The sequence below is a fragment of the Hibiscus syriacus genome, unplaced genomic scaffold (assembly GCF_006381635.1).
Source record: "Hibiscus syriacus cultivar Baekdansim isolate YM2019G1 unplaced genomic scaffold, ASM638163v2 tig00110654_pilon, whole genome shotgun sequence".
Classification (NCBI taxonomy): domain Eukaryota; kingdom Viridiplantae; phylum Streptophyta; class Magnoliopsida; order Malvales; family Malvaceae; genus Hibiscus; species Hibiscus syriacus.
Window position 1 is genome coordinate 127,271 of NW_024062814.1, and position 27,747 is coordinate 155,017.

At 31.7% G+C, this 27,747-nt stretch overlaps 2 protein-coding genes across 2 annotated transcripts; both read right to left on the minus strand.

Annotated features, from left to right (window-relative positions):
• Positions 1 to 5,870: 5,870 nt before the first annotated feature.
• LOC120137221 (secretory carrier-associated membrane protein 1-like) lies at positions 5,871 to 11,043 on the minus strand. The gene is made up of 10 exons (XM_039153029.1): positions 10,990 to 11,043; positions 10,403 to 10,492; positions 10,244 to 10,324; positions 10,095 to 10,157; positions 9,733 to 9,766; positions 9,520 to 9,642; positions 8,870 to 8,935; positions 8,678 to 8,771; positions 6,040 to 6,085; positions 5,871 to 5,942 (listed from the first exon to the last, which is right to left on the minus strand). Exons 1-10 carry the CDS (start codon positions 11,041 to 11,043, stop codon positions 5,871 to 5,873), a joined length of 723 nt encoding a protein of 240 aa, XP_039008960.1.
• A 4,977-nt stretch (positions 11,044 to 16,020) lies between these two features.
• Positions 16,021 to 18,900, minus strand: LOC120137240 (probable protein phosphatase 2C 52). The gene is made up of 7 exons (XM_039153045.1): positions 18,798 to 18,900; positions 17,940 to 18,107; positions 17,614 to 17,902; positions 17,167 to 17,517; positions 16,957 to 17,074; positions 16,652 to 16,875; positions 16,021 to 16,537 (listed from the first exon to the last, which is right to left on the minus strand). Exons 3-7 carry the CDS (start codon positions 17,872 to 17,874, stop codon positions 16,070 to 16,072), a joined length of 1,422 nt encoding a protein of 473 aa, XP_039008976.1. The 5' UTR covers positions 17,875 to 17,902; positions 17,940 to 18,107; positions 18,798 to 18,900; the 3' UTR covers positions 16,021 to 16,069.
• Positions 18,901 to 27,747: the final 8,847 nt, after the last annotated feature.

Genomic DNA, 27,747 nt, shown 5'->3' on the forward strand with positions numbered 1-27,747 from the left:
GTTTTTATTTCATTTTAGTAACCGTTCAAAATTTAACGTTAACTATTGGGGGGAATGAAAGTTTAGGTTCTAAAACGGACCAAAACTAATAGTTTAGATAGTAAATGCGTTAAGTTTAACAACGGGGGTACTAAAATGAAATGAAAACTAAACATTAAATATGATTTTAAAAAATTGAAAGCTAAAGTGTTAAAACAGACCAAAATTGATAGATTAGTTACTAAATACATAATCTATCCTAAAAACAACATGTTAGAAAGTACTCAACATGGATATAATTGGTGTAGACACCCGTTTTTGTCCAGGTTTTTTATCGTTATTATTATTATTATTATTATTATTATCGTTATATTATTATTATTACTATTATTATTATTAATTTACAAATATTACAATTTTTGCAGGCTCAAACCCGAAGCCCATCAGATACCAAACCCGACCCAGAATTACAAGACTTGGAGCCCAGACCCGGTTCAGGCCCAATACCCGAACCAGGCCTGGATCTGGCCCAAGTAATTAGGGTTTTAAACCCTAAACCGAAGCCAGTGGCTAGCCGCCGCCGCCAGCAGCAAAGGAACAGCCGCGCCGCCGTCACTGTTCCGGCCCGTCTCGCTCCACTCCGACTGCTCCCACCTGCACCAACAGTAACCCCATCAGTTCCAAATCAAACCAATCAAAGGAAATAGTAAACAAATCAAAACCCTAAAATATAAAATACCTAAATCCCGGTAAATCGGGAAATTGGTCACCCTAAATCAACAACCCATAATTTCCCCTATTCCTAGACATCATCATCTCACCAAACGAAGCAAAAATCAACCATAAATCAAGCAAGATATCAGAGTCAAAAAGGAGAGGGATTCGGGGTCAAAAAAAAAAAAAGAGAAAAATACACAGAGGAAAGAAAAGAAAGAAACCAAGAGAAAAACCATACATCCCATTCAAACAAAAATACGAAAGAAAAAAAACAGAGAGAGGGGAACCCATACCTTGATCGGAGGAACCATCGGAAGTCCAAAGGGTCGTTGGAGTCTCGGTTTTCCGTGAGGTAAATCCTAAATCTAGGGTTTTCTGTTTGGATTTTGGGGTAGGGGACTTTAGATTTGGGTTGAGAGCTAAGAGAGGAGTCTTTTGGAGGCTTCTCTCTCTCCGGCCGCCGTGAGTTCCGCCGTGGACTCCGTCGGTGGCGGCCAACGCCCTCGTCTCCGGCGAGAGAAGTTGAGAGAGTTCTCAACTATATCTTTTTTTTTTTGTTTCTGAAAGAGGGAAAATGAGGGAGATGAGAGGTTTAGCCCGTGTATGGGGCTTTTATTTCCCAGCTGAAATGCTGCCGTTTTGAACCCCATCCCCATCCGTGTTTTCGATTTATGGGGTAACTACTCTTTTGGTCCCTGATGCTTTGTAACCGTATTATTTAGCCATTAAATGAAGTTTCATTTATTTGATTTCAGATTCTGATGTTTCCTTATTTATATTTTAGTCCTTTTATTATTTGTTAAGTTATTTTTGTTAATATTTGACATTGGTCACTATATTTGTGAATATATTATTTTAGCCATTGGCTTGTGTATGGTTTAATTCCTATTTAGTCTTTTAGGTTTCAGTTTTTTCTATTTGAGTCTCCTTTTTATTTCTTGTTATATTTTCGTCCTAACATATGTGTTGATGTTTATGACAATTTTTATATATCAATCCTGGAATTTGTGAAATGTTTATTTCAGTCCTTAAATTTTCTGTAATGTTAGTTTGGTTTTATGCCTATTCAGGTTTATTGATTTGTGATTAATTTTATTTTGATCATTGTATGTATATTAATGGAATTTATTAACATTTATGTTTTAGTCTTTAAACTGGGTTGCCTTCTATTTTAGTCCATCTTTGTTCTTAGTTTTTATTTTCGATGAGGTTTATGATTTTGGTCATCTGTTTTGCATCCTTTTCATTTCGGTCCTTTATGTTGGCTTGTGGGTTCGATTGGGATTAATATTTGATTTAGGCTTAAATTTTCTTTTAGGTTCATTTTAGTCACTATCCTAGGTATTATAACATTTTTTGGTTTATATTTGGTTCTGGTTTCAATATTTATAAATGTTACATCTTAGCCACTGATTTAATATTTCATGTATGTTTCTTTGATATTCGAATCTGGCCATCCCATTTTTTAAAATACTTTATTTTAGTCCTATTAATGTATGTTATGTCATTTTTGTGAATATTTGACTTTTGGACATTATGTTTGTAATAGTTTCATTCTAGTCCTAAGTTCTTGTGTTGTGATATTTTGTGGATGTTTGAATTCAGCCATCATATTTGCAAATGTTCTATTTGGTCACTGTCTGACATTTTATTTAATTACTTTTTGATCCTCCATGTTTCTGTGAAATTTCAATTTAGTCATAAGCTTTACTTTTGGGTTATTTTCACTTCTAGTATTTGACTGTTTAATGTTTGAGATATGGGCTCTAAATTATTTTTATTTTATATTTAGTCCTTTAAATTTCGGTTAGTGCTATTTTGGTCCATTAACTTTCTGTTTTTTGCTGTTTAGCCCCCTAAGTTTCTGTTTCTATTATTTTAGCCCCTTAAATGTTTTATATTTATTTTGGTTTGTAATATTTACTAATTTATTTTTAGACATTTATGTATGGATGTGTATTTTACTCATTAGTTAATTATTTGGATTATGTAAATAATGTTTTCAATTTCATTTAATGTAAATATTTTATTTTTGTATTTCCAATTACATTTATTTTCATTATATCTTTATCTATGTAAGAAATGTTCGATTATATTTTCAAGAACACGTATGCGTAGAATGGGCGTGGAAAGTACCACTTGGTCGAAGTGGTACGATCCGATACGGCATTTTAACGACATAGGAACTTGCAACAAGTCGAGTATATTTTACTAATTAATTTATTCAAACGATGCAATGTGTGTTATTTTAAATGACAATTTACTTTATTTTATGTGAATGTAAATTTCAAAATTTTTAATTTGTATTCAATTCACGTTTTCAGTTAATCAATTTATTCGTATGTAAACATTGTTTTTAATTATATTCGTTTTGTATTTTTAACATAATCAATGGTAGAATATTCTTTTACGAATGAGAAATAGTTCGAGTTAGTTGTCCCGATGGAGGATTGCTAATTTCAAGATTTCCTTTCGAGTTAAAGAATTTTCTCTAATTAAATAATTCGAAGCAAATTAATTAATGTTCGATAAATGGATCATAAATTAACTTTATATTCAATTTGTAATTTCCACCATTATGACAATGTGTAAGCGACACAGTACCAATTTTGGGCGCTGTGGGGTGCTAATCCTTCCCCACGCGTAACCGACTTCCGAATCCATTTAAATGAATCTTTGGTAACGCATACCGAATTTTGTCTAAAAAATGATTTTTTCTTAAAATTGTTTTAAAAGACGTTTTTAGGTATTCGGCCTACCTAACCCAAAGGTCGATGGCGACTCCATTTTTAATTTAATTCAAATCAATTCAAAATCACTCATTTTTTTCAATTTAAAGTCATAATTGTTTTTTTAAAATAATATTTAATTGTTTTACAAAAAAATGGTTATGACAATTGGTATAATATAATATTTTGCCCTAAGTTCATACATTGATGTATAAATACATTTTATACAGTGATGTACAAATTACAAAAGATTTATGTCTCAAATCAAAATTATTTGGACGCCGTTAGGAAAAATCATTTTAAATGCGTGCAAAATGACACTATGGTTAGCTAAGCCACCTATGGGGTAAGAGTAGAACAAAAACTTGTTGGCAAATAAAGCAAACACAAAATGAGAATTAGAAATTACCATCTTTCAGTACACCTCTTTTCCTCTCATAGTGCAGACATAATGGTTTGTCTTGCAACCTCACGCTTCATCTCTGCAGCTTTACCACTGCCTCGGAAGTACATGAATACTTGCTGCAAATTCAAATCAGAGATCAATGGGGGCTTAGATGAAACCGAATTCGAGCAAAGTTATCGACAATATTGTGTTAATTGAATCGTTAGAGATTATGACCTGCATTTTCGAAAAAGTACATTATACAATTGTTTGGTGATGATCTTTTCCGGAAAATAATTAAGAATTTATAGCGACTCGTTTCGAGACCGTATATATAAATATATAGTGAATTTTATGGGTTATTTTCGTCTTTATTTTTCTTGTTTAGAGAATTTCCTGTGTAAAATATGTGTTTGTTTGCTTTTGTCTTCTAATTTACATCCATTTGTTTATTATTATCTTGATTTTGTAACATGGACTCAAGTATGAATTTATGAAGAAGAAAAAAACAGTTAATAATGATATCTTCGTATCTATATGTCATATATAATTATTAAAAATTGTAAAATTCTAATGAAAATAACGGAAAGGCACTAGGGAAAGAGGGATCAGTGGACCTGAATAACCCAGATGCTCACAAGTGATTCACAGCAAAATAATGCAGAACCGACGAAGTACATCATCTGCAAGTTGAAATCAAGCCTGGATAATGTCAGTATTCTCAAAGACTCAAAAGATATATAGAGATAGGGATAGGCATGGGTCGGGTTTTAGTTCACCCGAGAACAAGGGATCCTCCACCCGACTCGACCCGACCCGACCAAAATAAGATTTCACCCGACCCAACCCGAAACAATAAAAAATATTATTTTTATTCAATAAAATCAGTGACTTAATTGAAAAAAAAATATATAGAGGAGTATTATTGTAATTATTCCAAAATATATAAGGTAAAATTATATTTTTTTCAAGTCGGGTATTTTTCACCCTAAACTCGAACGTGACCCGATCACCACATTAAAAAAACCCGACCCGACCCAGAATTTTTTTTAAAAACCCGACTCGATCGGGTCGGGGTCGGGTCCCATGCCCATCCCTAGATAGAGAGGAAGTAAAATTAATGAATTTTACACTAATTTAAGCTATTAGATGCGTGTAATAAATAACTTGATTGAAAATGAGAAGATGATTATCTGTAAAAAAAAAGTTAATAATGTGAATGCACACTATTTAAATCTCATTCATTCATTTATATACGTTCATCGTCTCATTCATTTACGTTCATCTAATGATTGTAAATCAATGTAAAATTCATTGGTTTTACACGAATTATATATAGGGTAAAGTACATAAATGATCAATTGTCTATAGGATATTGCTTTATTAAGTTTCCAACTATTAAAAGTTACAAAATAGTTCTCTAACTATAGAGAGTTGTTTTGTTGAGTCTCTTCACTATTAAAAATCTCAAATGGTCACTTGACTATTCATTATGTTTCAAACTCATCCTTTTCAGTTAAAAAATTGGTTGCATTCTGAGCTGTGTGTTAAAATGTTGGCTAAGATATGATAAAAATCTTATCTCATAATCTCAAACGACTATCATATTTTAGTTAGCATGTTAATGTCCAACTCAATTTATTGTTAATTTTTAACATAAAATGACGAGTTTAGAACATAATGAATAGCCAAGTGACCATTTTGTAACTTTTAATAGTCAATAGACTCAATAAAGCAACCTCTATTGTCAAGGGATCATTTTGTAACTTTTAATAATCAAATGATTCAATAAAGCAGTATCCTATAATCAGATGACCATTTGTGTACTTTACCTTTATATATATATATATCATAAAAAGTAAAAAATCGTGATTCCTAAGTAACCATAATGGAATATTGCATTCAAATGGAACGAACTTACCCCCAACGTACGATCTTGGGGGAATATAGACAATGCAGCCAAAATACCTCTGCACAAAGAATTACCCCATTAAGACCTAAGCTGTAGAGTATCTTAACATGATTGATAAGCACCCTTGGAAGAAAAGAAGAAGCAAAACTTACGTTATGGACCCGCCCTTGAAAAACAATTCAGGAGCAATTGCAGCAAGGATGCAAAACGCTATATGGACCTGCAAGGAGGAGGAGGAAGAGAGTTTGTAATGAGGAGTTTTCCAACATATATTGGTTGGATATTCAATAAGTAAACTGAGAAAGCAATGAGCTTACCGAGAAAACTAAGAGAAACGATCCAAACCACAGCGCACTGTCAGACCTGTAAAAGGAATGCGGACATTACGTCCGAGTGCATGATCACAAGTGGCATTTACAAATAGTTTGTATAATGTCAAAAACCATTCTTGATAAATAGTTACTTTAACTTTCTTTCTTTTTTAAGTATTTAAAATCTTCTCTGATTGGATGGGAAATGTTAGTTAATTAATGGACATCGCTTATCGTTGACAAGGTAAATCCTATGTATCCAAAGTGCAATTTACCACTTTAAACACGTAGCATGTGTCATGTAAGCACTTTGTATATATAGTATTTGGCACGTCAGCAATAAGTATAAATATTGATCGTTAGTCAATTAACGGTTTTTATCTAACTGGGTGTCATTTCACTCCCCCCGAACAAAACGTTGAGAATAAAATGTTCCGAAAAAGAATACAAGCTAAAGTGATTATTTAATCGAATGATAATAATATTTTTTTGAATTTTTTTGGCATTATACCTAAATATTTCTCATGGGGTATCTTATCTTATGTCACGAACTTGGTTTTTAAGGGCTCAAGGCGCACTGTGGCGCAAAAGTCCCTGGAGCCTGACGCAAGGCGCAAACGCGCCTTTCGTATGCGAGGCGCACCCTTTATACTATATGATATAAATCAAACTAATACTTTGTAGGACAAACATAACTACACAAACTTGAATTTCTTAAAGGCAATAACAATTATTTTAATATTTAAAATCATTATTTTATTTATTTTAAATGATACAAATTAATTTTATTATCAATTTAAAATCATCATTTAACTCTAAATTATTATAAAAAATAACTTTTATATTTAATAAGAATGATTAAATAAATATTATTAAATTTGATATTTTACTATTTTATAATTAATTATATATATTATTATTATTAAATTAATTAATTAAAATAACATAACATAAAAATATTATATAGAAATAATAAACTTTTCAATAAAAGCATATAAATAGTAAAAGAAGTTATGAGCTTGTTATAATAAATAAATATTATAATGGGTTATAGATTTGGGCCTATTTATAAGTAATTTTATGTGTTAGGGTTGGGGTTGAACATGAATATTCTGTCTTTTCAATATTAATACTTAGACCTTTTCCTTTCAAAGCAATCTTTCAGGCAGACAGTCTATTATTTAGCTCAGTTTTTGTTTCAGCAATTAGACAATGTCGTCAGTGAAAAGTATACACCATGGAACACCGTATAAAGGCATGATGACAAAAGTAGATAACTTCTACTGGAGTTTTGTGTGACAAGAAGGTACCTCTAAAACTTAAGGGAAAATTTTATAGAATGAAAATAAGACCAACGCTGCTGTATGGATCAGAATGTTGGGCAATCAAGAAGAATCACGTAAGGAGGATGGAGGCCGCAGAAATGAGAATACTTCGATGGGCATGTGGTAGGACTCTGTGGGACATGACACCAAACTTAACTATTATGATGTCCTTGGGGTGGTGTCTGTATCCGAAAAATTGAAGGAGAGAAGACTACGGTGGTTTGGACATGTCCTTAGGCGACAACCGTCGGATGCTGTCAGGAGGGTAGAGTCGATTACAGTCGACGGTGCCAGAAGGAGATGATGACCAAGGCGGAAGTGGGAAGACTGCTTGAGATCTGATTTGAAGAATTTAACCCTTACCAAGAACATGACCTCTGATAGGAAAGTATGGAGACTTAAGACCAGGGTAGTCGAGTAGTGCGGGTCACAGACATAGGGTGTAATATCTTTGTCTTCCTTTTAATTCTTTTGTAATAATTTCCATGACTTCTACTTTATATTTATTTTTGTCATTAGAATTTATGTAGGATTAGAACTAAGATATCGGAGTATTGTTGCCTTAGTTTAGGTTTTAACTCATTTGACTGTATTCTTTCTCCTAGCTTGTTATCATTAACTTCTGTGTATCATTCTCTTCAGGTTTCCTCTTTTTAAATTTAGTCGCGTCTTACGTTTCTTTCTATATGCAGAGATTTTTACTCAGGGATTACTTTTCATTAAAGACGCGCATGTGAATATTGCATATGAAAACTGTTCAACTATGTATTTATTTATGTATTTATATATGCATTGCATTTTCTCTTTATTTTTAATTTTCTGACTGTCGGAGATCTTCCACGAAAACTGCTCTCAATCCTGACGTTGGAGGCAACCTACTGCCCTACCTTCACTTATTCTATTGCATATGAAAATAGAGTTTTGTTGTTGTATTAGTTCTCTACTGTGACTTTCTGCCTCTCCTTCTTCTACTTTTCCTGTAGCAGTGTTTATTTTCTTCTTCTTCCTACTTAGTTTGGATTTTCCTATTTTCTTAACAAAAATCTAAATAGCCAAAGGCGCTACGCCTGGCGTCTAAATCCCCTAGGCGTGTGCCTCCGGCCGCCCCCGTAGATCGCCTCGTCCCAACCCAGGCGGGCGCTACCTTCATCGCCTGACTGCGCCTCGCACCTAATGCGCGCCTTTTAAAACCCAGTTCACGAAAGCTTCAAACATATTTTAGGAGTCGAAATAATTCTAAAATGTAGTGATAATTGTAAACATACAACTGTAGGAAGCAATAAAAAAAATCCAAACGAGGAACAATCAAAAAGTAGTACCTCGCAGCCTGATAAAGAGGGCGATACCAGAAGTAAAAGCCTCCAGGGATGCCAGTTAAGGTATATATAACAGCAAGAAGCCAAATTATTGGGCCTGGAACAAATTATAGTAAATTTATACAATGATAAAAAATGCCAAAAATAGCAATTAAGCACTAATGATCAGGGGCTAAGCTTAGTAATTTTCAAAACCCACTGTATCCCTGGTCCATGCTGTAGTAACAGCCACCATATTGTAGAGAAGACAGATAACCAAACCTGCCATGTCCGTATAAATTTATAGACAAAAATCAGCATAGACCATTATAACAAATTGGAACAAGAAATGAACATTTCAACCAATTCGATCCACATAAAATTTTGAGGAATACTGAAGAATTCTCCTTTTTAGTAAATGCCCTTCATAAAATCGTTAATACAGACCATTTTGATATAAAGAAACAGGAACTTCTATGAATGACTTCATAAGATTCAGTTAATTGTCTTGATTATAGGACATCATCGATAAATAAGAACCCATTAATATTAAAATATTTCAGTGATTAATTCTAATATAGAATGAGTCAATCTCCCACTTTAGCATCTTATTAAACAAAAATGGTAATATTGTTGATAAAGATTTTTTTCTTCTTGGAAAGTATTATGAACTTCCAATAAGTAAAGCTCCAGTTTTTCAAATAAACAAATTAATCTACAGATTCTAACAACTAACTGCAAAGCTACTCATTATTTGGATGTCAAACCTATGAATGGAAAATCGAAAACCAAAACCGAAGCACTGTCATGCTTAAAATATTGAAGCCTAATTTTTTTTTAAAAAAAAATCCTGAATTTTAACTCACCTATCAATGTTGCGAAAGCAACATACATGATTGTTTGTAGGTGGACTGGTATTTCATTTGCGATGTCGTTATGGATAATCGGAAAAAATGCTGGCCAATTTTTCACCTCTATCACTATTCGAGCTGCCAAGACAAAGGTAAAGCATATATGTGAATAAAACTGATAATGCACAAAATAATCAAGCATCAAAAACAAAAATAAAAAGATCTTGCCTCTTTTTATTGCTTCCTCCTTCGTCATTAATTCCTGCATTACACAAAGATAACAGTCATTTAGTATGAGAACAATTTATTCTGGAAACAACGAGAACTGCAAAATCAACCTGCAGACAGCGCTACCTACATATGAAATCCAAGTTTACATTTAGGATCAAATCTTTGCATAATTTAGTGTTTTCACAATGAAAAAAGCAGCAATTGAAAAGTCAAGAACAAATGCGTATAACCACAGCTGCATTATGAAAGGAATAACATATTAATGTTGAAACCAAATGCCACAAATAATTATCCGGAAGCACCAGATTTGTACTTCATCAGCTAGCCTAGCTCGATTTCAAGCAGACATCAGAAATTACCTCCTCTCGCCTTTTCAGTTCAGCCTCTTTTGCTCTAAGTTCTTTCTCCTTTGATGTGACATCCTACAATTGATAAGACAGAAAATATCAAAAGAAGGCTTTAGAAACATGATAGTTTCCCATTAAATATCTGGAAAGTTTTAGGATACCTCGGTAGAATGAGTATCAAGAGGAATATCTATTGTTGCACCACTCTCATACGGTTCGGGAGGAAGGGGTGAAATCCCTGACTAATATTTGTATATTTACAATTTAAGGAACACAAGCAATATCATAAGCCCTTACAGAGGATGAATAAGCATGGATACGCAAGCAAAATAACTCACTGTAGAAAAAAGTGAACCTCCACCTCCACCTCCACCTCCACGGGCGCCTGATCCTTTCTTAACCGATGGATCCTGCAATAAATAAAATGGAAACATACATGTCGTTTATAAGCAAAGTTGATAATAAAGAGCAGAAATCATCATCTTGTATTTAATAAATCACTAGTAATTTTATGTAGTGACAAAATTCCATCTGGTTTGACTTCACGTTAAACAAGCAAAACAATACTCGCCAAATAAATGTCATATACCATGAATATCATCTTTATGTAACAGAAACAAAATTAACTTATATACTACTTCTAAGAGAAAATAACCATGCCACACCATATCAATTTGTCTACGTTTGAAAAGCAAATCCTTCAAAATGACATTATTAGTTGCGTCCAAATCGTTCCTTTTTTGCTCAGTAAAAACAAGGAATCCGATCTCGAAATTGATTAACTCTAACATAAACGAAATATCTCAAGCAATTTAGTCAATGAGTCATCTAAATCAACAAAACCTGACGATCAGATCACGCGAGAAAAAGGAAACTGATTCTAATAGGAGGACGGAAGGAACTTTACCGCGAAAGGATTGACCTCTTCATCGGCGAAAGGGTTGGTCTCGTAGTGACTCATTGAACCACGGAAACGGATCCTCCAAACACTAAAAGGATGCGAAAAGGATTATGAAGTTGAGAAAAACAAAACAGTCTTAACAAAAAGAGGAAAGGAAAGATGGAAATTGAAGAAAATACAGAGAGAAGAAAAAGGAAGCGAACGATCACAGCAACGGGTGGATGCAGTTAATTTCTGGTACGAACGGTGCTTGTTTGTTTGGTTGCCGAGAAAATGGAGATGAGAGGCAAATACCAGAGCGAAAGAGTTTCGCGGGCTTCGCCTGAAAAAAAAAATATAAATTCTCAATTTTAAAAACCACGCTATTTAAATTTTTGATTAAAGTCTTTTGTAACATTACATTTTTAAAGTATTTTGAAATTTAAAATTGCAATTACAATTTTTATTTTTTATTTTATGACGTGGTTATTTTGTAATTACAAATTCGTATTAAATAAAATATATTTTGAATTTTATGCTTTTTATAGAATACTTACAATTATTATATATATATATATATATATATATATATATATATATATATATATATATTTAATATTTTTATATTTATATTATAATTTAAGTTCATATTTTTCTTATATTATAATATTAAAAATTTCAAATAACATAATATACATGTTTAAAATAATATTTATTTATTTTAAATTGTATTTTGACAACAATTTTAAATATTTAAATTTTGGATTCAACCAAATATAAGTACATGAATTATATTATTTTTTTAAGTATTTGACGATTTTTGTCAAAATAATTATCTAATATTTTATTTTAGTATTATTTTAAGATTAAATCATATACTTTTATTAAAGAATATATCGCACAATGATTGTTTGACATGTATTACTTTGAGTGCTATAGTAAGGCTTTTCTTCCTTTCCTGGCTGTTGTTTGTCAATCTTAAGCATCATAGAAGAAGCAGGTGGAGGCGCTCGTTTCTTAAAAATTTTAAATTATTTTAAATTTTAGATTTTTTTATATTTTTTATTGAAATTATATTTTCGCTCCCTTGAAATTTTATAAATTCTTTTTTGTCCTCCTTAAATTCAAGTTTACCCCTAACATAAAACTCTACGTACGTCTTTAACAGAATCAATGATGAACAATGGACATAAAAGCAAGGAGAAAAACCAACAAGGCATCGAGGATAACCATGGCTTCCGACTGCAACTACCGAGCACACAAAGAAGAAAAGTGAGATAAGTGCAAGACACGACTACTTTCACTGTCCCTTTAGGAGTGGATTTCTAAAGTTGAAGAGTTGACAGATCAATACAGATAGGGTCTTTATGTGGCTATTGGAGTTGCCAAGTAAACAACTAATGGGCCAGGTAAGTTTTTCATCACCCATGTTAACGGAACTTAACGTCGAGTAATCGATTTGTTATAAATCGATAACGTTAGTGACTGGTTTGTAAAAATTGATAATATTAGTAACCTATTTATTATTTTTGAAACTTCAGTAAGAAAAATAAAAATTTACTCAAATATTAGTGACTATTTGTGTAGTTTACCATACTAAAAAAAACGCACAAACGAAGTTCAGATCCCCAGATTCATTTTTTGTTGCAGTGAAATCCGAAAATTCATCAGTTCAATGGCGAAACTGGAAGATTCAGAAGAATCGAAATCGAAGATGAATAAACTGCAGAAAAGAAATCATGGGTCAACCAAGTTTTTCGTAATGGTGGACTACATTTTCCTCTTCATCTTCTTCGGATTCCTCGCTTTCGTTCTCCTTAAAATCCTTCATCTCCTCTGATTGTTTCTTCCACTTTCTACCGATCAGGTCACTCTTTTCTTTCTTTTATTGAATACCCACTTCTCCATTTCAATTTAAGAATCGAATTATAGTTTTCTTTCTGTGATCTTTGTCTGCACATTTAAGGAATTTATTGGAACATTGTTTCTGTTAGCTGCACATTCTTTATCTTTAAACAATTATACCCCAGTTTAAATGGTGATTGTAATTTTAACTTTTACAACCAGTGATCCTGGGGATAAGTTAGATCCAATTGTTCATTCAATTCTGGCTAATTGAATTGCATTGATGTTGTTGTTGAATCTATGTTATTATCTGATCAAATAGCCATAAACTACACATAATCCCTCAAACCGTTACATCGAGGCACTTGAATTCTGAAAAACGTCAATCGAACTAAGATCCACTCGGTCTTGTAGGCATTTCTTTTACTCATCCGAAACTATTACAATTTGTTTTCTTATGGTGTCCTAATTATTGTTCATAGTGAGGCAAATAGGACCTGATTGTTTCTTTTGATTTGGCTTTGTTTCATTTTCCCTTGCTAGCATTGGTCCCCCCCCCCCTTCAAATTATTGACATGGGAATGAATGAATGTTGTGTAATACAACCACTGGTACTGTACATTTGTAGTTAATGGACTGAGTAGCAGAGCACATTATGTACATTATTGTGTTTTTCGCGAAGATGTTCCCTTCTAAGTTTTTTTTCTTTTTGAGCTAAATAGACATATTAAAAGGACATGAAGAGGACCTGATTGTTTCTTTTGATTTGGCTTTGTTTCATTTCCCTTGCTAGCATTGGTCCCCCCACCCAAAAAAAATGTGTATTGTTCATGGTGAAATCCGAATTCTTTTATGTGAGTTGTTTATTTTATGTCCATACTAAAATTTTATTTATATTTATTCTATAAAAAAAATTATTATTAATAAATATGTGTTCTTAAAAAATATTTTTGAATCTGTTAGTTATTTCATAGAATGAACTATGAGTAGCATAGCATACTTTTGGGAAATGTTGAGTTCTCTCACACACACATTGGAGTACACTAATGGTGGCCAATGATAGTGATGGTGGGGCCAAAAATTATATTTAAACTTCCTGTAGTTGACAAATATGAGCTGAAGAATTAAGGGGTGGCATAAATTTAGTGGCAGAGGGTTGAAAATTGGGTGCCTTTTGTAGAAAACTTGAAATGCAAGTTAATCATTTTAGAGCCTTTTTCTTCATTGTTATCCTATTTTCGATTGCCTTAGATCAACTCCAGTGCATCAGTATAGAAAATTTTTACTTTGTAGATAAATTTTAACTCTAGTCCATCTTTAGAGTAGAGTTTAGAATGTGAAGATATTACAGTGATACTCGACATTTGACGCAGTACTATAGCTACGCTACATAATATATATTTTTTGTTATTTTTATTATTTTTTTACTTTCTTTTGTTATTTTCTTTTTCTTTTTCTTTTCTTGGTTACATTATTTTCTCTTATTCTATCTTTTATTTTTTTATTGTACTTTCTACACAATAAAATAAAAATTAAAAATAATATAATAAATTCAAGTAGATTAAATTGCAAGATAAAAAAATACATTGAAATTAGATAAATAAACATACTAATAGTTAAATATTGTGAATAAAATAGAGTTGGTGGTAATGTATATATAGTGCTGGAGATAAATTATTGTTTCATCTTTAGAGTAGAGATAGAGATGTTGTAGAGTAGAGATGAGGGCTGGAGATGACGTTACTTTTATACTTCACAATGAGTTAATATAAAAATAAATATTTAAATTATACTCAAAATTAATTTTTGATGTCTAAAGATTTTTTTGTTAAAAATAAATATCTAAAGTTTTTCTTGTTACATTTTTAGATGGCTACCGTTAAAAAAACTGTTAAGTGACACATGTCACGTCCAAATTTTTAAAAAATATTTTTAAATGTTTTAAAAATAATATTTTATTTTTTTTTAAATAAATCTATACGTGACACATGCCACTTAACGGTTTTTTAATGATAGACACTTAAAAATATAACGGAAAAAATTTTACACTTATTTTTAACGAAAAATTATTTAGGTATTAAAATATTTTTCGAGGCATTCTTTAGACACTTATTTTTGTATTAAGTTCTTCACAATTGTGTTGCGATCAATTATGATGGACGTTATATATATATATATATATAAATAAGTTAATTATCCCGCTAGTCATTGAACTTTAGTCTATTTATTGATTTTGTCATTGAACTTTAAAATACTTCAATTTTGTCACTAAACTTTTAACATTGTCTTTTTTTGTTATTGGATCATTAAATCATTAACAACCTAATGACTATCAATTATGATGAACATTATTTATATAAAAAAAGTAAATTATCCCCCTAGTCATTGAACCTTAGTCTATGTATTGATTTTGTCATTGAACTTTAAAAGGCTTCAATTTTGTCACTAAACTTTTAACATTGTTTTTTTTTACTGGACCATTAAATCAGTAACAACCGAATGAATCAATAGTTTGATACTTACATGGGAGTCAAAAAAATAAGTTTTATCCCATATCATAGTTTTCATCAAAATTAATGATTTTTCTTACATTTTCAATCGTTATCAAAAACTATCATTCTTCAATGTCTTTTACGATCACCCTAGATACTAATGAGCTTGTTTCACTGTCCTCTACCATTATCTATTTAGGTTTTTCCAAAACCTCTTTATAACTTACGAAAAATACAAAAAATCTTGTAATTTTTGGGGATTTGAGTTTTCCAGAATCTAAAAGTTTAGGATGCTTGTTTGAAAATAAAACGGTGAGAAACATTGTTTGGAGAAGACAAACAACATATCTCAATCTAGCCTCATCAGACAGTCATATGAGGAGATCAAAGTACTAGAATATTGAACAATTAAAAGATTTTTTGTCAGTTTTGAGTAGGTATCTTAGAAAATCAATCAAAGGAGAAAGAAGACTGAAATTTAGACATTTGAATGGTGATTGATGATGGATGATAATTGAATGAGGACGAGGGGAGGAATTATCAATTTTTTTTTGTAGAAAAATAAGAATGAAAATGATTCGACATTCCAGTAACAGAAAAATAATGTCAAAAGTTTAGTGTTAAAATTAAAATGTTTTAATATTACCAAAAAAAATAAAATATTTTAAAATTCAATAACAAAATCAAGACATATACTAAAGTTGTATGATCTAATGCAGCCAAAATGTTACACTAAAACCCGTCCAGTTTCGTTACAGACACTACAAAACCTATTGGTTTGGCCTTTTCCCGGAAAATCTAGGAAGTTGTATGAGTGAGTTCACTCGAGTAACACCTTCCAAACCCGACCAGTTTTGATCTTCACCGGAAACTGTATCCACGTCCCCTTCGAGCTCCTCGGGACATAGCCTTCCGCTTTCTTCCGATGATCTAACCGTAAAATTCCTCTCCAAACACGGCTCTGATTTGTTTCCGCCATCATCGGACTCACCTGCATTACCGGAATGATAACTCTGAAGGGTTGCAGAAGAAAAGCCCTGTTCCTCGTAATCCGATTCCATGTCCATTCTTCCATCTAAAAATAAGCAAACAACTGCACAATCATCCATCTTTGAAGTAGGGTACTTGAGTTTCCATTCACGTGCAGCCGAGTCCACCAAAATCCTGGCAGCGGACGATCGGGACGGAGCCAATGATACAATCTCGACTACCTCTTCATTGCTCAATACATCCCATACCTGTCATAACAGTTTACATGCTAAGGACAAATTTCCTGTTATAGAAGTTTTTTTTATTCCCATATCATGTCAAACTCGCATGTCAATTTACATGCTAAGGTGAAAAATATTTACCCCATCCGAGGCTAGGACGATAAATTGATCTCTTTCTGTGAGTATGCAATGGGAAAATTCGGGCACGGAGATGACACCATATTCCTTCAAACAAAAATCTCCGAAAGCTCGAGCCATTGCTAGCCCTGGTGCATCATCGAATGGTAACCACACTCGACATACTTCAGGTTCATCTTGCAATGCAAACACCCTTCCTTTGCACTTCTTAATCCTTTCGGCTTCCCCTGTTGCATAAATTAGATGTTACTTACGTCCCATTTAAGCATTCCGACGAGAAAAAAACCAATTGGTATGGGATGTTATACTTGGCAAATCAGGTTTGAGATCAACTGTCAATTGGATTGCAACCATAGAATCGTTATTGTCTTTCGATCCCATGACAGCTCGAGAATCCCCAATGTATCCCATGAAAAGATCGGACCCCTGAAGTAGTAAAAACCGACCCCGAACAAGTTATAGATGAGAGCAAACAATCTAAAGATGAAAAGAAGCAGGCAGGGCTTGTGTTCATTAACCTGTTTAACTATACTGACTGCTGTGCTACCACTGCAGAAGCAGTCCAAATTAGAATGGGACCTTAGCTCTTTATCCATGGCCTTGTATGACTTCATGAATGCTTCCCTCCATAACAAACTTAATCTCTCCTCTGCTGAGACTTCCTTCTCCGAATCCCCACCGTCCGATTTCTTCTCCAAACTCCCTTTGAAACACGTTTGCCCCGACCCGTTTTGCCTCGACCGACAAGAATGCAAAGAGGACAGCAACTTAAGCGGAAGGTCATCTCTCACTTTGCGAGCAACGAGATGACCGTGTGGACCGTGGCCATCAAATACACCACAAAAGGTCACATCTTCCGGCATGAAATCCTATAGGAAATTTTGAGTTCATCAATGTTATATAGCAGTTAAACTTCGAGAACATAAACGAATATCGGAACCGAAGCAACAACATCGGAAACTTACTTCCCATACAATCATGGCATCCTGGTTTATTCCCTTGCGACCCTGCTGAGTGAATATGCAAGAGCTTCTACTCTTCCCATTAGTGAATATCCTGTTGGGGGCTGATGGTGAATGCTGCAATCCGATAACATGATCCGAAAATGTTCTCTTAGCTCTCTTCGATCTGCAACAGCCGAAACCGAAACACGTCGGAGAAACCGCTTCCCCGCGGCTCCTGTTGCTACAATTACTCCGGCTACTAGTGGAGACACAACCCCCCATTTCGTCAACTCCGAGAGACAATGAATCGACGAAATTAAAAACGATGAGCTTGACACTTCGAAATCCAGAACAGATCTCACGTGAAAACTGTATGAAGTCGCTGGAAAATGTCAGCCAAACCGAATACTAAAACACCAAAGATTCCCACACACATCAGACCACACCTCAATGTAATGAAACTGGGAATCTTTCAACACTTGGTCATATGGAATCCATTGAAGCTGACAAACCAGCTGAAAAAAAGAACAGTATATTAGTTAATTGATTTGTTTATTACATAGTTCGAAGTTGGGGTTTCATGTAAGGAAACGTAGAAAATTGAACAATATCTTTTCATGTGACATCAGAATAAGATATACTTAAAACTCTGTCACAAATCAGATGGTGAGATCAGCAGAATCAGCAGAACAAGGAGAAGATAAACCCAAGGATGAACCAGAAAACAAGAGCCAATGTCTGGTTGTTTGAACAATATCTTACTTTAAAAACATCAAGCAAAATTTTCAGTCACAGAATTAATTGAAAACAAAGCACAAAAGAGAGATTAAAACAAGGGAAAATTACTCATCAGATCCAAAACAATAACAACGGAGCCTAATGAAGTTTCAAATAAAGTTGGGAACTTTAGGGGGAAAAGAACGATTTTGTCAAAAGACAGAATCGAGAACAGGAAAAGTGAGAACATTAGAGATCAAAGTAAAACATAAGCAGCAGGAACAAAACCCATAAATAATGCAGAGTTGAAAGTTGAAAGCTTGCAGAAGAGGGGGGAAAAGGAGCTTACAACAAAGGTGGAAGCTTTGTTGATGCATTACTAAACGAAGAAAAGGGTTAGCTGAGAGAAGAAATAAGGTGAAGGGAAACTGATTGAGGTTATGATTTAGCAGATAAAATAAAACCCAGAAATGAAAGAAAGAAAGTACCTGTGCTTGTGTGTTTGCAGAAGTTCAGGCTCTGTGGCAGATGAGAAAACGAGGGAGAGAGAGGTGATGGTAATAATTACAATCCCAGTGAGATGGGTGCGCTCGTTAATAGCCGAAGAAGATCATAACAAAGATGGAGTCTTTGTAATTGTAGTCACTAACCACAACCCTTTTCTGATTTATTATGAATATGTTTATAAAACATATATAAATTAATTTTCTAGTCAAATTAGTTTAGAAATTAAAAAATTATTAGTTATCCAAAAAAAAATCAATACCATAACTAACTAATCGAGATCGAATCTAATTAATCGAGAATTTTTCTTTTTGATTAAATATAGTCTGAAGTGATTACAATGTAGTATATATTTAAGATTTTTCTTTTTTCTATTAATCAAGTGATTAGTATAAGGTAATATATATGTTCAAAGATAACTTCTTAATATTTTTGAGGTCGAACGTTCACACCCTTGGTCTCAAGGAATAATAACAATTATTTTATCACTGAGGTCGTTTGGTTCGTGCGTTTAAGATATTTCTTTGTTATTGATAACACATGCACTCTATAGATACATATGCTTGAATCCATGATCTTTAAAAAAAAATATTCTTTATAAACTATTGAAATCACTCACAATATTACTTTAAAAATAATTTTATATCAATTTTATTTAATTTTATTTTTTATAATTTTTTTATTTTTATTAATGATATTATATTATATCATACCATATCATATAGTTTGTTTTGAATTTGGTTTGGATTGTGGGGTTGTAGCATATGTAACTATTCTCCAACCTCATGAGCCTAAATTCATCGAGAAGTTTTACAGTACGACACCTTAATATAAGACTAAAATAAGACGTTATCTGTTTTGTTATTATTTAAATAACAAAATCGGTAAAAAATTACCTAAAATTTTATTATTTTTACCTAAAGCATCAATTTTTTCAAGATTTTCGGTAAAAGTGCCCAATAATAATAAAATTGGTAAAAAAATAAAACCAGTAGCGTTTTACCAAATTCGGTAAAGTGTCAAATAATAACAAAACCGATAAAAATAATAATGTTTCTGGTAACACATTTTTTTTAACCGTATATTAAGGCTAACCCACGTGAACATTTATCAAATTCAACTCCTCCCACAATTTCTACCACACTCTACTTCTTCCCCAAATACTCTACACAAATTATTATTTTTTCCAAATAATCTTATATTATATTTAATAATATAAAATTTCAAAATGATACTATCTCGTTTAATTCCATAAGACTATATGATGATAGAAATATAAAAATTATAAATAGTAAATATTATTTGAAAAAGCAAAAGAATGTTATACTTCTCATTTCTTAAATAATGTAATATTTTTATAAGAATAATATATTGCATAATTTTATTCCCAAAATTTATAATTTCATTAATTTAATCAATTTAAATTAAATTCAAAATAACGGTGAATGCAGGTCTTATTTAGGGACATTCTCTAAACAAGACCTACATCTTCGAAAAACTATCGTGTTTTCATATAGATACCTTTAACGGAAGATGTAAGTCTTGTTTAGGGATATTTTGTTCACTCGAATACTTTAAAATTATTTTAAAAGTTTTTATTCAAATATTCATGCATGATCAAATACTCGTAAATTTAAAGAAAATAATTTCAGTGATCAAAAATGTCTTATAATATACGATTTTAACCAAAAAAATTTTATTTGCGAAAATGACCAACAAATTCGCAACGCGAACTCCAATTTCGCAACACAGGTTCCAAAATCGCAACGCGAAAGTCAAATTCGCAACGCTAATTACCGATATAGGTAAACAATACTATCGCAACGCGATTTTCGTTTTCGCAATGCGATTCTCCAAAAGCGCAATGCGAATTTCATTTTCGCAACGCTAATTACCTATATCGGTAATTAGCGTTGAGAAATTCAAGTTGTGAATTTGGAAAACCGCAACGCGAATTTTGTTTTCGCAACGCTAATTACCTATATCGGTAATTAGCGTTGCGAAATTCGAGTTGCGAGTTTGGAGAATTCGCGTTGTGATTTACATATTATCGTTGCGCTTTACCTATTCGCGTTGTGAATTACATATTATCGTTGCGATTTAACTATTCGCGTTGCGAATTTGACTTTCGCGTTGCGATTTTGGAACCTGTGTTGCGAAATTGGAGTTCCCGTTGCGAATTTGTTGGTCATTTTCGCAAATCCAAAAAACGTTGGTTAAAATCGTATATTATAAGACATTTTCGGACACTGAAGTTATTTTATTAAATTTAAATGGCTTGTCTCATGTTACAATATTTATAATTTATTTTAGATGCAAAAAAAATTCTGAATAAAATCCTAAATATAATCTTATAAAAAATTCGTATGGTTGCTTTCACATCTGTAATATTCAATTTAAATTAATTAATTAATAAATCAGATATTAATGATTAAATACGGGTAAGTGAAAATAACATTTTGCCTTGTGTGTGAGGGTGTCCCAAACACAATGAAAGATGCCACAATGATTAATGTCATTGCCAATGGCCATGCACGTTCTATATCTTTTATTCCCTCCAATCATATGACTTGTCTTCCATCAATCCTATTTTTCACTTTTTTTCCCACCAAAATTAAAATATAGCAACTACTTTTTACCATTTTGTAATTATTATTTTAAATTTTAGATTAATTGGTAGTACTAATATTATTTTAATTTTGGGTAAATTTAATAATTTATCACTTAGCTTTTTTATCTTTTCTATTTTAGTCACCAAAATTTTTAAAATTTTCAATTTAGTCAGTGAATTTTTAATTTATTCTTATTTTAATCACTCGAATGTTAAATTATAAATGGAAGTATGACATAACAATTACACATGCTGATGTAGACTATTTTTTTATTGACATGAAACCGTGTGTCTTTTATGTCATTCCCCTCCTTTTTTTATCTTATTTCTCCAAATATGAAAGTAGATGAAAGTTGTACAGTTTCATCAATGTGTCACGTGGGTGATGTAATTACCATTTTCCAACGTCTTCTCTATTTAAAACTCATAAAAATCAATCATAAACACAAACTAATGAAACCACGTCAATCTACAATATCCACTATCCAAACAACATACAATCGAGATATACAAATCAATTCCTCCTTCTCTATCACCCCCAACGTGCTTCATCATCAAGAAATCGAAATTAGGGCAAAAATGGAGAAAGTTTTGAGACCGTTTATAATTATTAAAAGAAAATATTTAATCATAACACTATTAATTATTTAACGGCGAAGTAACTAAAATAGTAACAAATTGAAGAAAAAAACTTTAATTACCCTTGTCATATTTAGTTGATTAATTGCCTTAATGTCATGTAACAACAAAAATGGTGAGCAACAATACGAGTTATTGAATGGAGTCCTAAGCATTTATTCCCCACCAACTAAGTGTTGATTCGGTGGGGGAGGTAGCTACCTTAAATGCTCCCATCTTCATCACAAACGATCACCATTCACCATTCACCATTCACCATTCACAAACAAATACCTCTATCTTTATTACTCGACACACTTGACAATAAGGGTAGAAGTCATTTGTTGGATGGGAGGAAAGGCGACTCCCAGATTTTTCTTTTACAGAATAATATTTTAGGTCATTGTTAGTTGAAATATTAATCAAATAAGGTCTTTGTCCCTTCTAACTTTTATATTTGAATACATGATAAATCTGTATCCCTTCCGATATTTAATCTTCATTCTGTCCATATTGACAATCAACAACAATATTAGTCCGGCTTTTCGGGACAAATTCAACCGCTCATATTGTGACCATAAAAGGAGAGATTATGGTACATGAAGATTTATAATGATTAATGGGCATGGTTAATATTCAACAAGGACATGGGTCGTGATTTTAGGGGTTGATATACCCAACTTGGGGTACTACTACTCACACAACTTTTCACAAGTAATCCGTTTTGAGTTGGATTTTTTACAACTGTGTATGTAGTTGAGAGTAAGAGACATGGCAACTAATCTACCTTCCTTTTGCGTCCACCACCATGCAAGTTGTTGTAGGGTACCCATGTGGTCCTAGAGATTTCAATCAAGTCTTTTGGTTGAATTTCTTCTTAGGGTTTACACTTTGGGCTTTGGGATCATCTTCCTTCATCACATAGACATCCTTAGGATTGCATTAATTTGAAGAATGGTTCTACTTTGAATGGTGAGTTCTTAATTTTCAATTTCATTTCTTATTCTTCTTATCTCTCCCTCTCTTTACACAATGCGAAAGTTTTTAGTTTTACACGAATTTAAGACTATTGGATGAGTGAAAATAGATGAGCGAGATTAACAGTAGGAAACAAGAAGATATTTACTAGAAAAAAAAACAAGAAGTTAATCTCAGCCATCTATTTTCACTCATTAAACGATTCTAGATCTATATAAAATTAAAACAATTTTACGCAATGTAAATAGATCATAATCTTTTGAGTCAATCGAATGATGAACTATTCAAGAGGGGGTGAATTGACAATTAAAATTTTGTGGAAGCTTAAGAGAAAAAATTTAAAACGAATGAACACAAGAATTTAGAGTGGTTCGACTTTATCAACCAAAGTCTACGTCCACAACCTTAGCTATCCAGGATTTTCACAAATTCACTAATTTGTATCTACCTTTGAGGATAAGGTGTAACCTTACAACTCTTTCAAGAATTATACCTCAAATTCTTGAGACACTCTCTCAAAGAGAAAAATTACAAATTTGCAAACTTATAAAAACCTCACAAGGAATGTGTTTGCACAATTCAAGAACAAATAAGAACACTTGAGAAATGAATACAAATACCAAAATAGCAAAATGTTTTCAACATAATCTTATATAGGGCAGGATATGCTTACACTATATAAAACTAATAAGTTTTACATCAAATTATAGTCATTACATTTAAATAAATAAATAGCATAGATTTGATTAAAACTTATAGCCCATAAATAAATACCTTTTAACTCATATAGTAAAACAATATCTCTTTTTACCTCAACCCTAAACTCTAAACCCTACACCCTAAACCTAAACTCTAAATCCTAAACTTTAACCCTAATAAAAAATATTATTTTACCTTGAGTTAAGGTAATATTTATTTATGTGTTATAAACTTTAATTAAATCTGAACTATATATTTATTTATTTAAATTTAATGATTATAAATTAATGTAAAATTTATTATTTTTTTATAGTGTAAGTGGATATATAATCAACTTACTCCATCAATGGCCCTATTGTTTTTCTTTTTTATTGGTTAAAAGGTGATTGAGATGTAAATTTTTTCACAACTTTTACAGTTAATGCTATGAAAAAGGCAATGAATTTCTATATATCTTACAACTGGTCTAAAATGTAGGACCCCTTTTTGCTTTCTTAATCATTCGTTGATTATATATGTGGTGTGCTTTCTTTGTGAATAAAGCAAAGTGGTTAGTGTCTCCCACTTGATTTCTTAGGCTTAATGATCCTTCACTCGTATTTATTTATTTATTTATTTATTTAAATTATTTAATTATTTATTTGGCTTTTTTTAAAAAAAATCAATATTCGATGAATGAGTCTTAATTTAGTCGATTGAAACATTCTAAATGTCATGAGAGTGTATAATATTCTCTGATTTATGGACTTAAAAATTATGTATAATATAACCATAGGACTTAAGGGTTACTTTACCTATGTAATAGATTTAATTTATCATTTTCGTTCCTATTATATTTTGGCATTAATTTAGTCTTCAAAATTATTTAATTGCGCCATTCTATACGCTTCCTCTAACTTAAAACCCTCAGTTAGTGTTTAGAGTTTAGAGTTTAGGGTTATGATTTAGGTTTAGGGATAGAATATAGAATGATGCAATTGAGTAACTTTGATGTCTAAATTGATGCGAAACTAGATCGTGACGAAAGTGAAAAGTTGGGTATGCTACAATAGCAAAAATTATCATATGCCTAACTATTGTATTAAAATAAAATTATTAATAAAATATATAAAAATATTCTCGACTGATATCATATAAACATTAGCAAATGTTTTTGAATCGAATTATTGCTAAAAATAATATAAAAAAACATCAATTATTGCTAGAAATAATAAATTCAGGTGTGAATGAAAACATCAATAATTGCTTCCAATTATTTTAGATCAAATTAAATTAGAAAACTTTTAGATCATTTTAGTTTTTCAAACTTCTATTAGTTCATGTTTGAGATTTGATTTTGGATCAAATTATTATTGGTTTAGAATATTTTAGTTTTAAATTACTTCCAATTTCGAGTGTATTTCAAATTCAAAATTATGTAATTTTATGGCAAAATGGAGTCAAGATGAGGTTGAATTTTAGAGTTAGGATTTACAAGTGATAGGCAGTGATGGCCTATGGATGGGCATGGGTCGGGTTTCGGCCAACCCGACCCAACCTCAAAATTTTATATCCTTCACCCGGCCCGAAAAATATATACCCTCCACCCGACCTGAATCATAACCGATTTTTTGAGATAAAATTGAACCTAGTCTAACTCGACCCACCCTAATAATAAAAATATTATTTTTATTTAATAAAAACAATGGTTTAATTGAAAAATAATATATATAAGGGTATTATTGTAATTATTCTAAATATATAAGGTAAAATTATATTTTTTGGGTCGAGTCGGATTGGATATTTTTCATCCTAAACCCGAATCCGACCTGAATCTGATTTTTTTAAAAGACTTGACCCGATTCGGGTCGGAACCCGTCGGATACGTGTCCCATGCCCATCATTAGGATGGGCATGAGTAGGGACGAGTCGAGTTTTAAGTCAGTCCGAATCGACCCAAAATTATATATTCTTCATCCGGAATTCGATTTGACCTGAGTGTAGGGGTGATTTTATCTGATTTGAACTCAACCTAATTTTTTGTGATAAAACCTGAACTCGACCCGAAATAAATATATTTATAAAAATATTTTTTTATTCAAAAAAATATGGCTCTAATTGAAAAATAATATATAGAGCATTATAATTGTAATATTCCTAAATATATAAGGTAAATTTGTATTATTTTTCGAGTAAAGTCAGATTTTTTTCACCCTAAATCTGAACTCGATCCTACCCGAACATTTTAAAAAAAATCTAACTTGACCCAACCCAAACCTAAACATTTAAAAAAATCTGTCTCGATCATATTAGATCTGATCGAATTCGAGTTCCATGGTCATCGATAGTGATAGGTGCTATTAATTGGGCACGGCGAAATACGTGGGAACGTCATATTTTAGGCACATTGAAGCAACCCTTTTAAGAGAGAGGCCAGCTTTAAAGTAGAAAATATTTTATAGGAAGAAAGTAGGCTCCAGAAACTATATCTTTTGTTATTTAAAAATCATTTCTTAAAAGATATTTAATATTATTATATGGGTGTTTTCAACCTTTTATACATTTTTATACAATTTTATAAAAAAAATAAAAAATTATTATTTGACCATTAAACATGATATTGATAGATTAATATAAATATTTTCACCATTCCATTTTTCTATTGACTGGACGCGTTCTCTAATATAGTGTTTGTCATCAATCGAGCTTTAACGGACTTTAAAAATAATAATAAATCTTTTAATCACTAAAATTATTTAGTTCGTGCTCGTATATTTTAAATATTTTTTATTAATAATTTATTTATATTCTCTTAAAATTTTATAAATCTAACTTTAACATAAAATTATATATACCAATAATGGGCTAGTTTGGCAGCCACTGCAATTAGAAACAATGGGCTAATTTGGCGACCACTACACTACTACACATTATGTATATATACCAATAAAATCATAGTTAAATTATCAATAATTAATTGATTTAATGAAATAAAATATTAATTTTTTAAATAAGATCGTAGGTTTAAATCCTAACATTTAAAAAGAAAATAAATTGAGTTTAGATGATCACTATGATAATAAATTTTGTAAAATCGATCAATATACTAAATATTGATAATTAAAAAAATCATAATTAACCAACGAGGGTTGGTTGTAGTGGTAAGTAGTTTAATATCCCTTAAGCAAAGTATCATGTTCGAGCCCTTGAGTATGCAGAAAATCCGCACTGGGAGATTCACCCATCAAAACCAGATATACGACCCGGTTCAAATTAATCATGACGAAACCTAGGAACTAGAGGACAACAAAAAAAAATGATTGAAAATGCCCTCTCATCTTATTTATTGGATTTTTCAAGGAAAGAAATTAGTAATAAATATCTTGCTCACCCATCGCACTCTTCTTTATAGGTAGTGTAATAATACCATACAAACAAAATTCCCCCATTTTCGGTACGTATAACTGCATTTTACGATATTCTTCTGTTTTATCATTTATATTTATGATGGGTCGTTAGAGGAAAATAAAAAAAATTGTTGATTTTTATTAAAGATTAAATTAATATTTTTTTATATTTTCGGAATTAAATTAGACCATCAATCATGATCGACCAAAACTATATGATCAATATAAAATATAAAAAATATTTAAAATATATGATAATTTAAATTTTTTAAAATGATAGCTACCTCCGAATACTCTCTCAATCTGTTGTTACTAGGGGTGTTCAAAATCGTGTACCCACATTTTTGGATACTCGAAATAATGGATACCCGAGATTTTAAGGTATAAAAATTTCGACATGTCTCCCGACCCGTTAAGTCTAAGTACCGTGAGTAGGGGTGTTCAAAGGTATAATTATACATTGGTCACTGTTACTTATATTCTATCAATTTGATCCTAATTTTAATAAATTAAAATAAACTTAACCCTCAAATCATCAATTTTAAAAGATCTTAAAAGTTACCACATATTCTATATTTATAACAAAACAAAATTTTTGCTAGAAATTCCATTTATGGTTCTCAGAAGCATCCCGTCAACGGT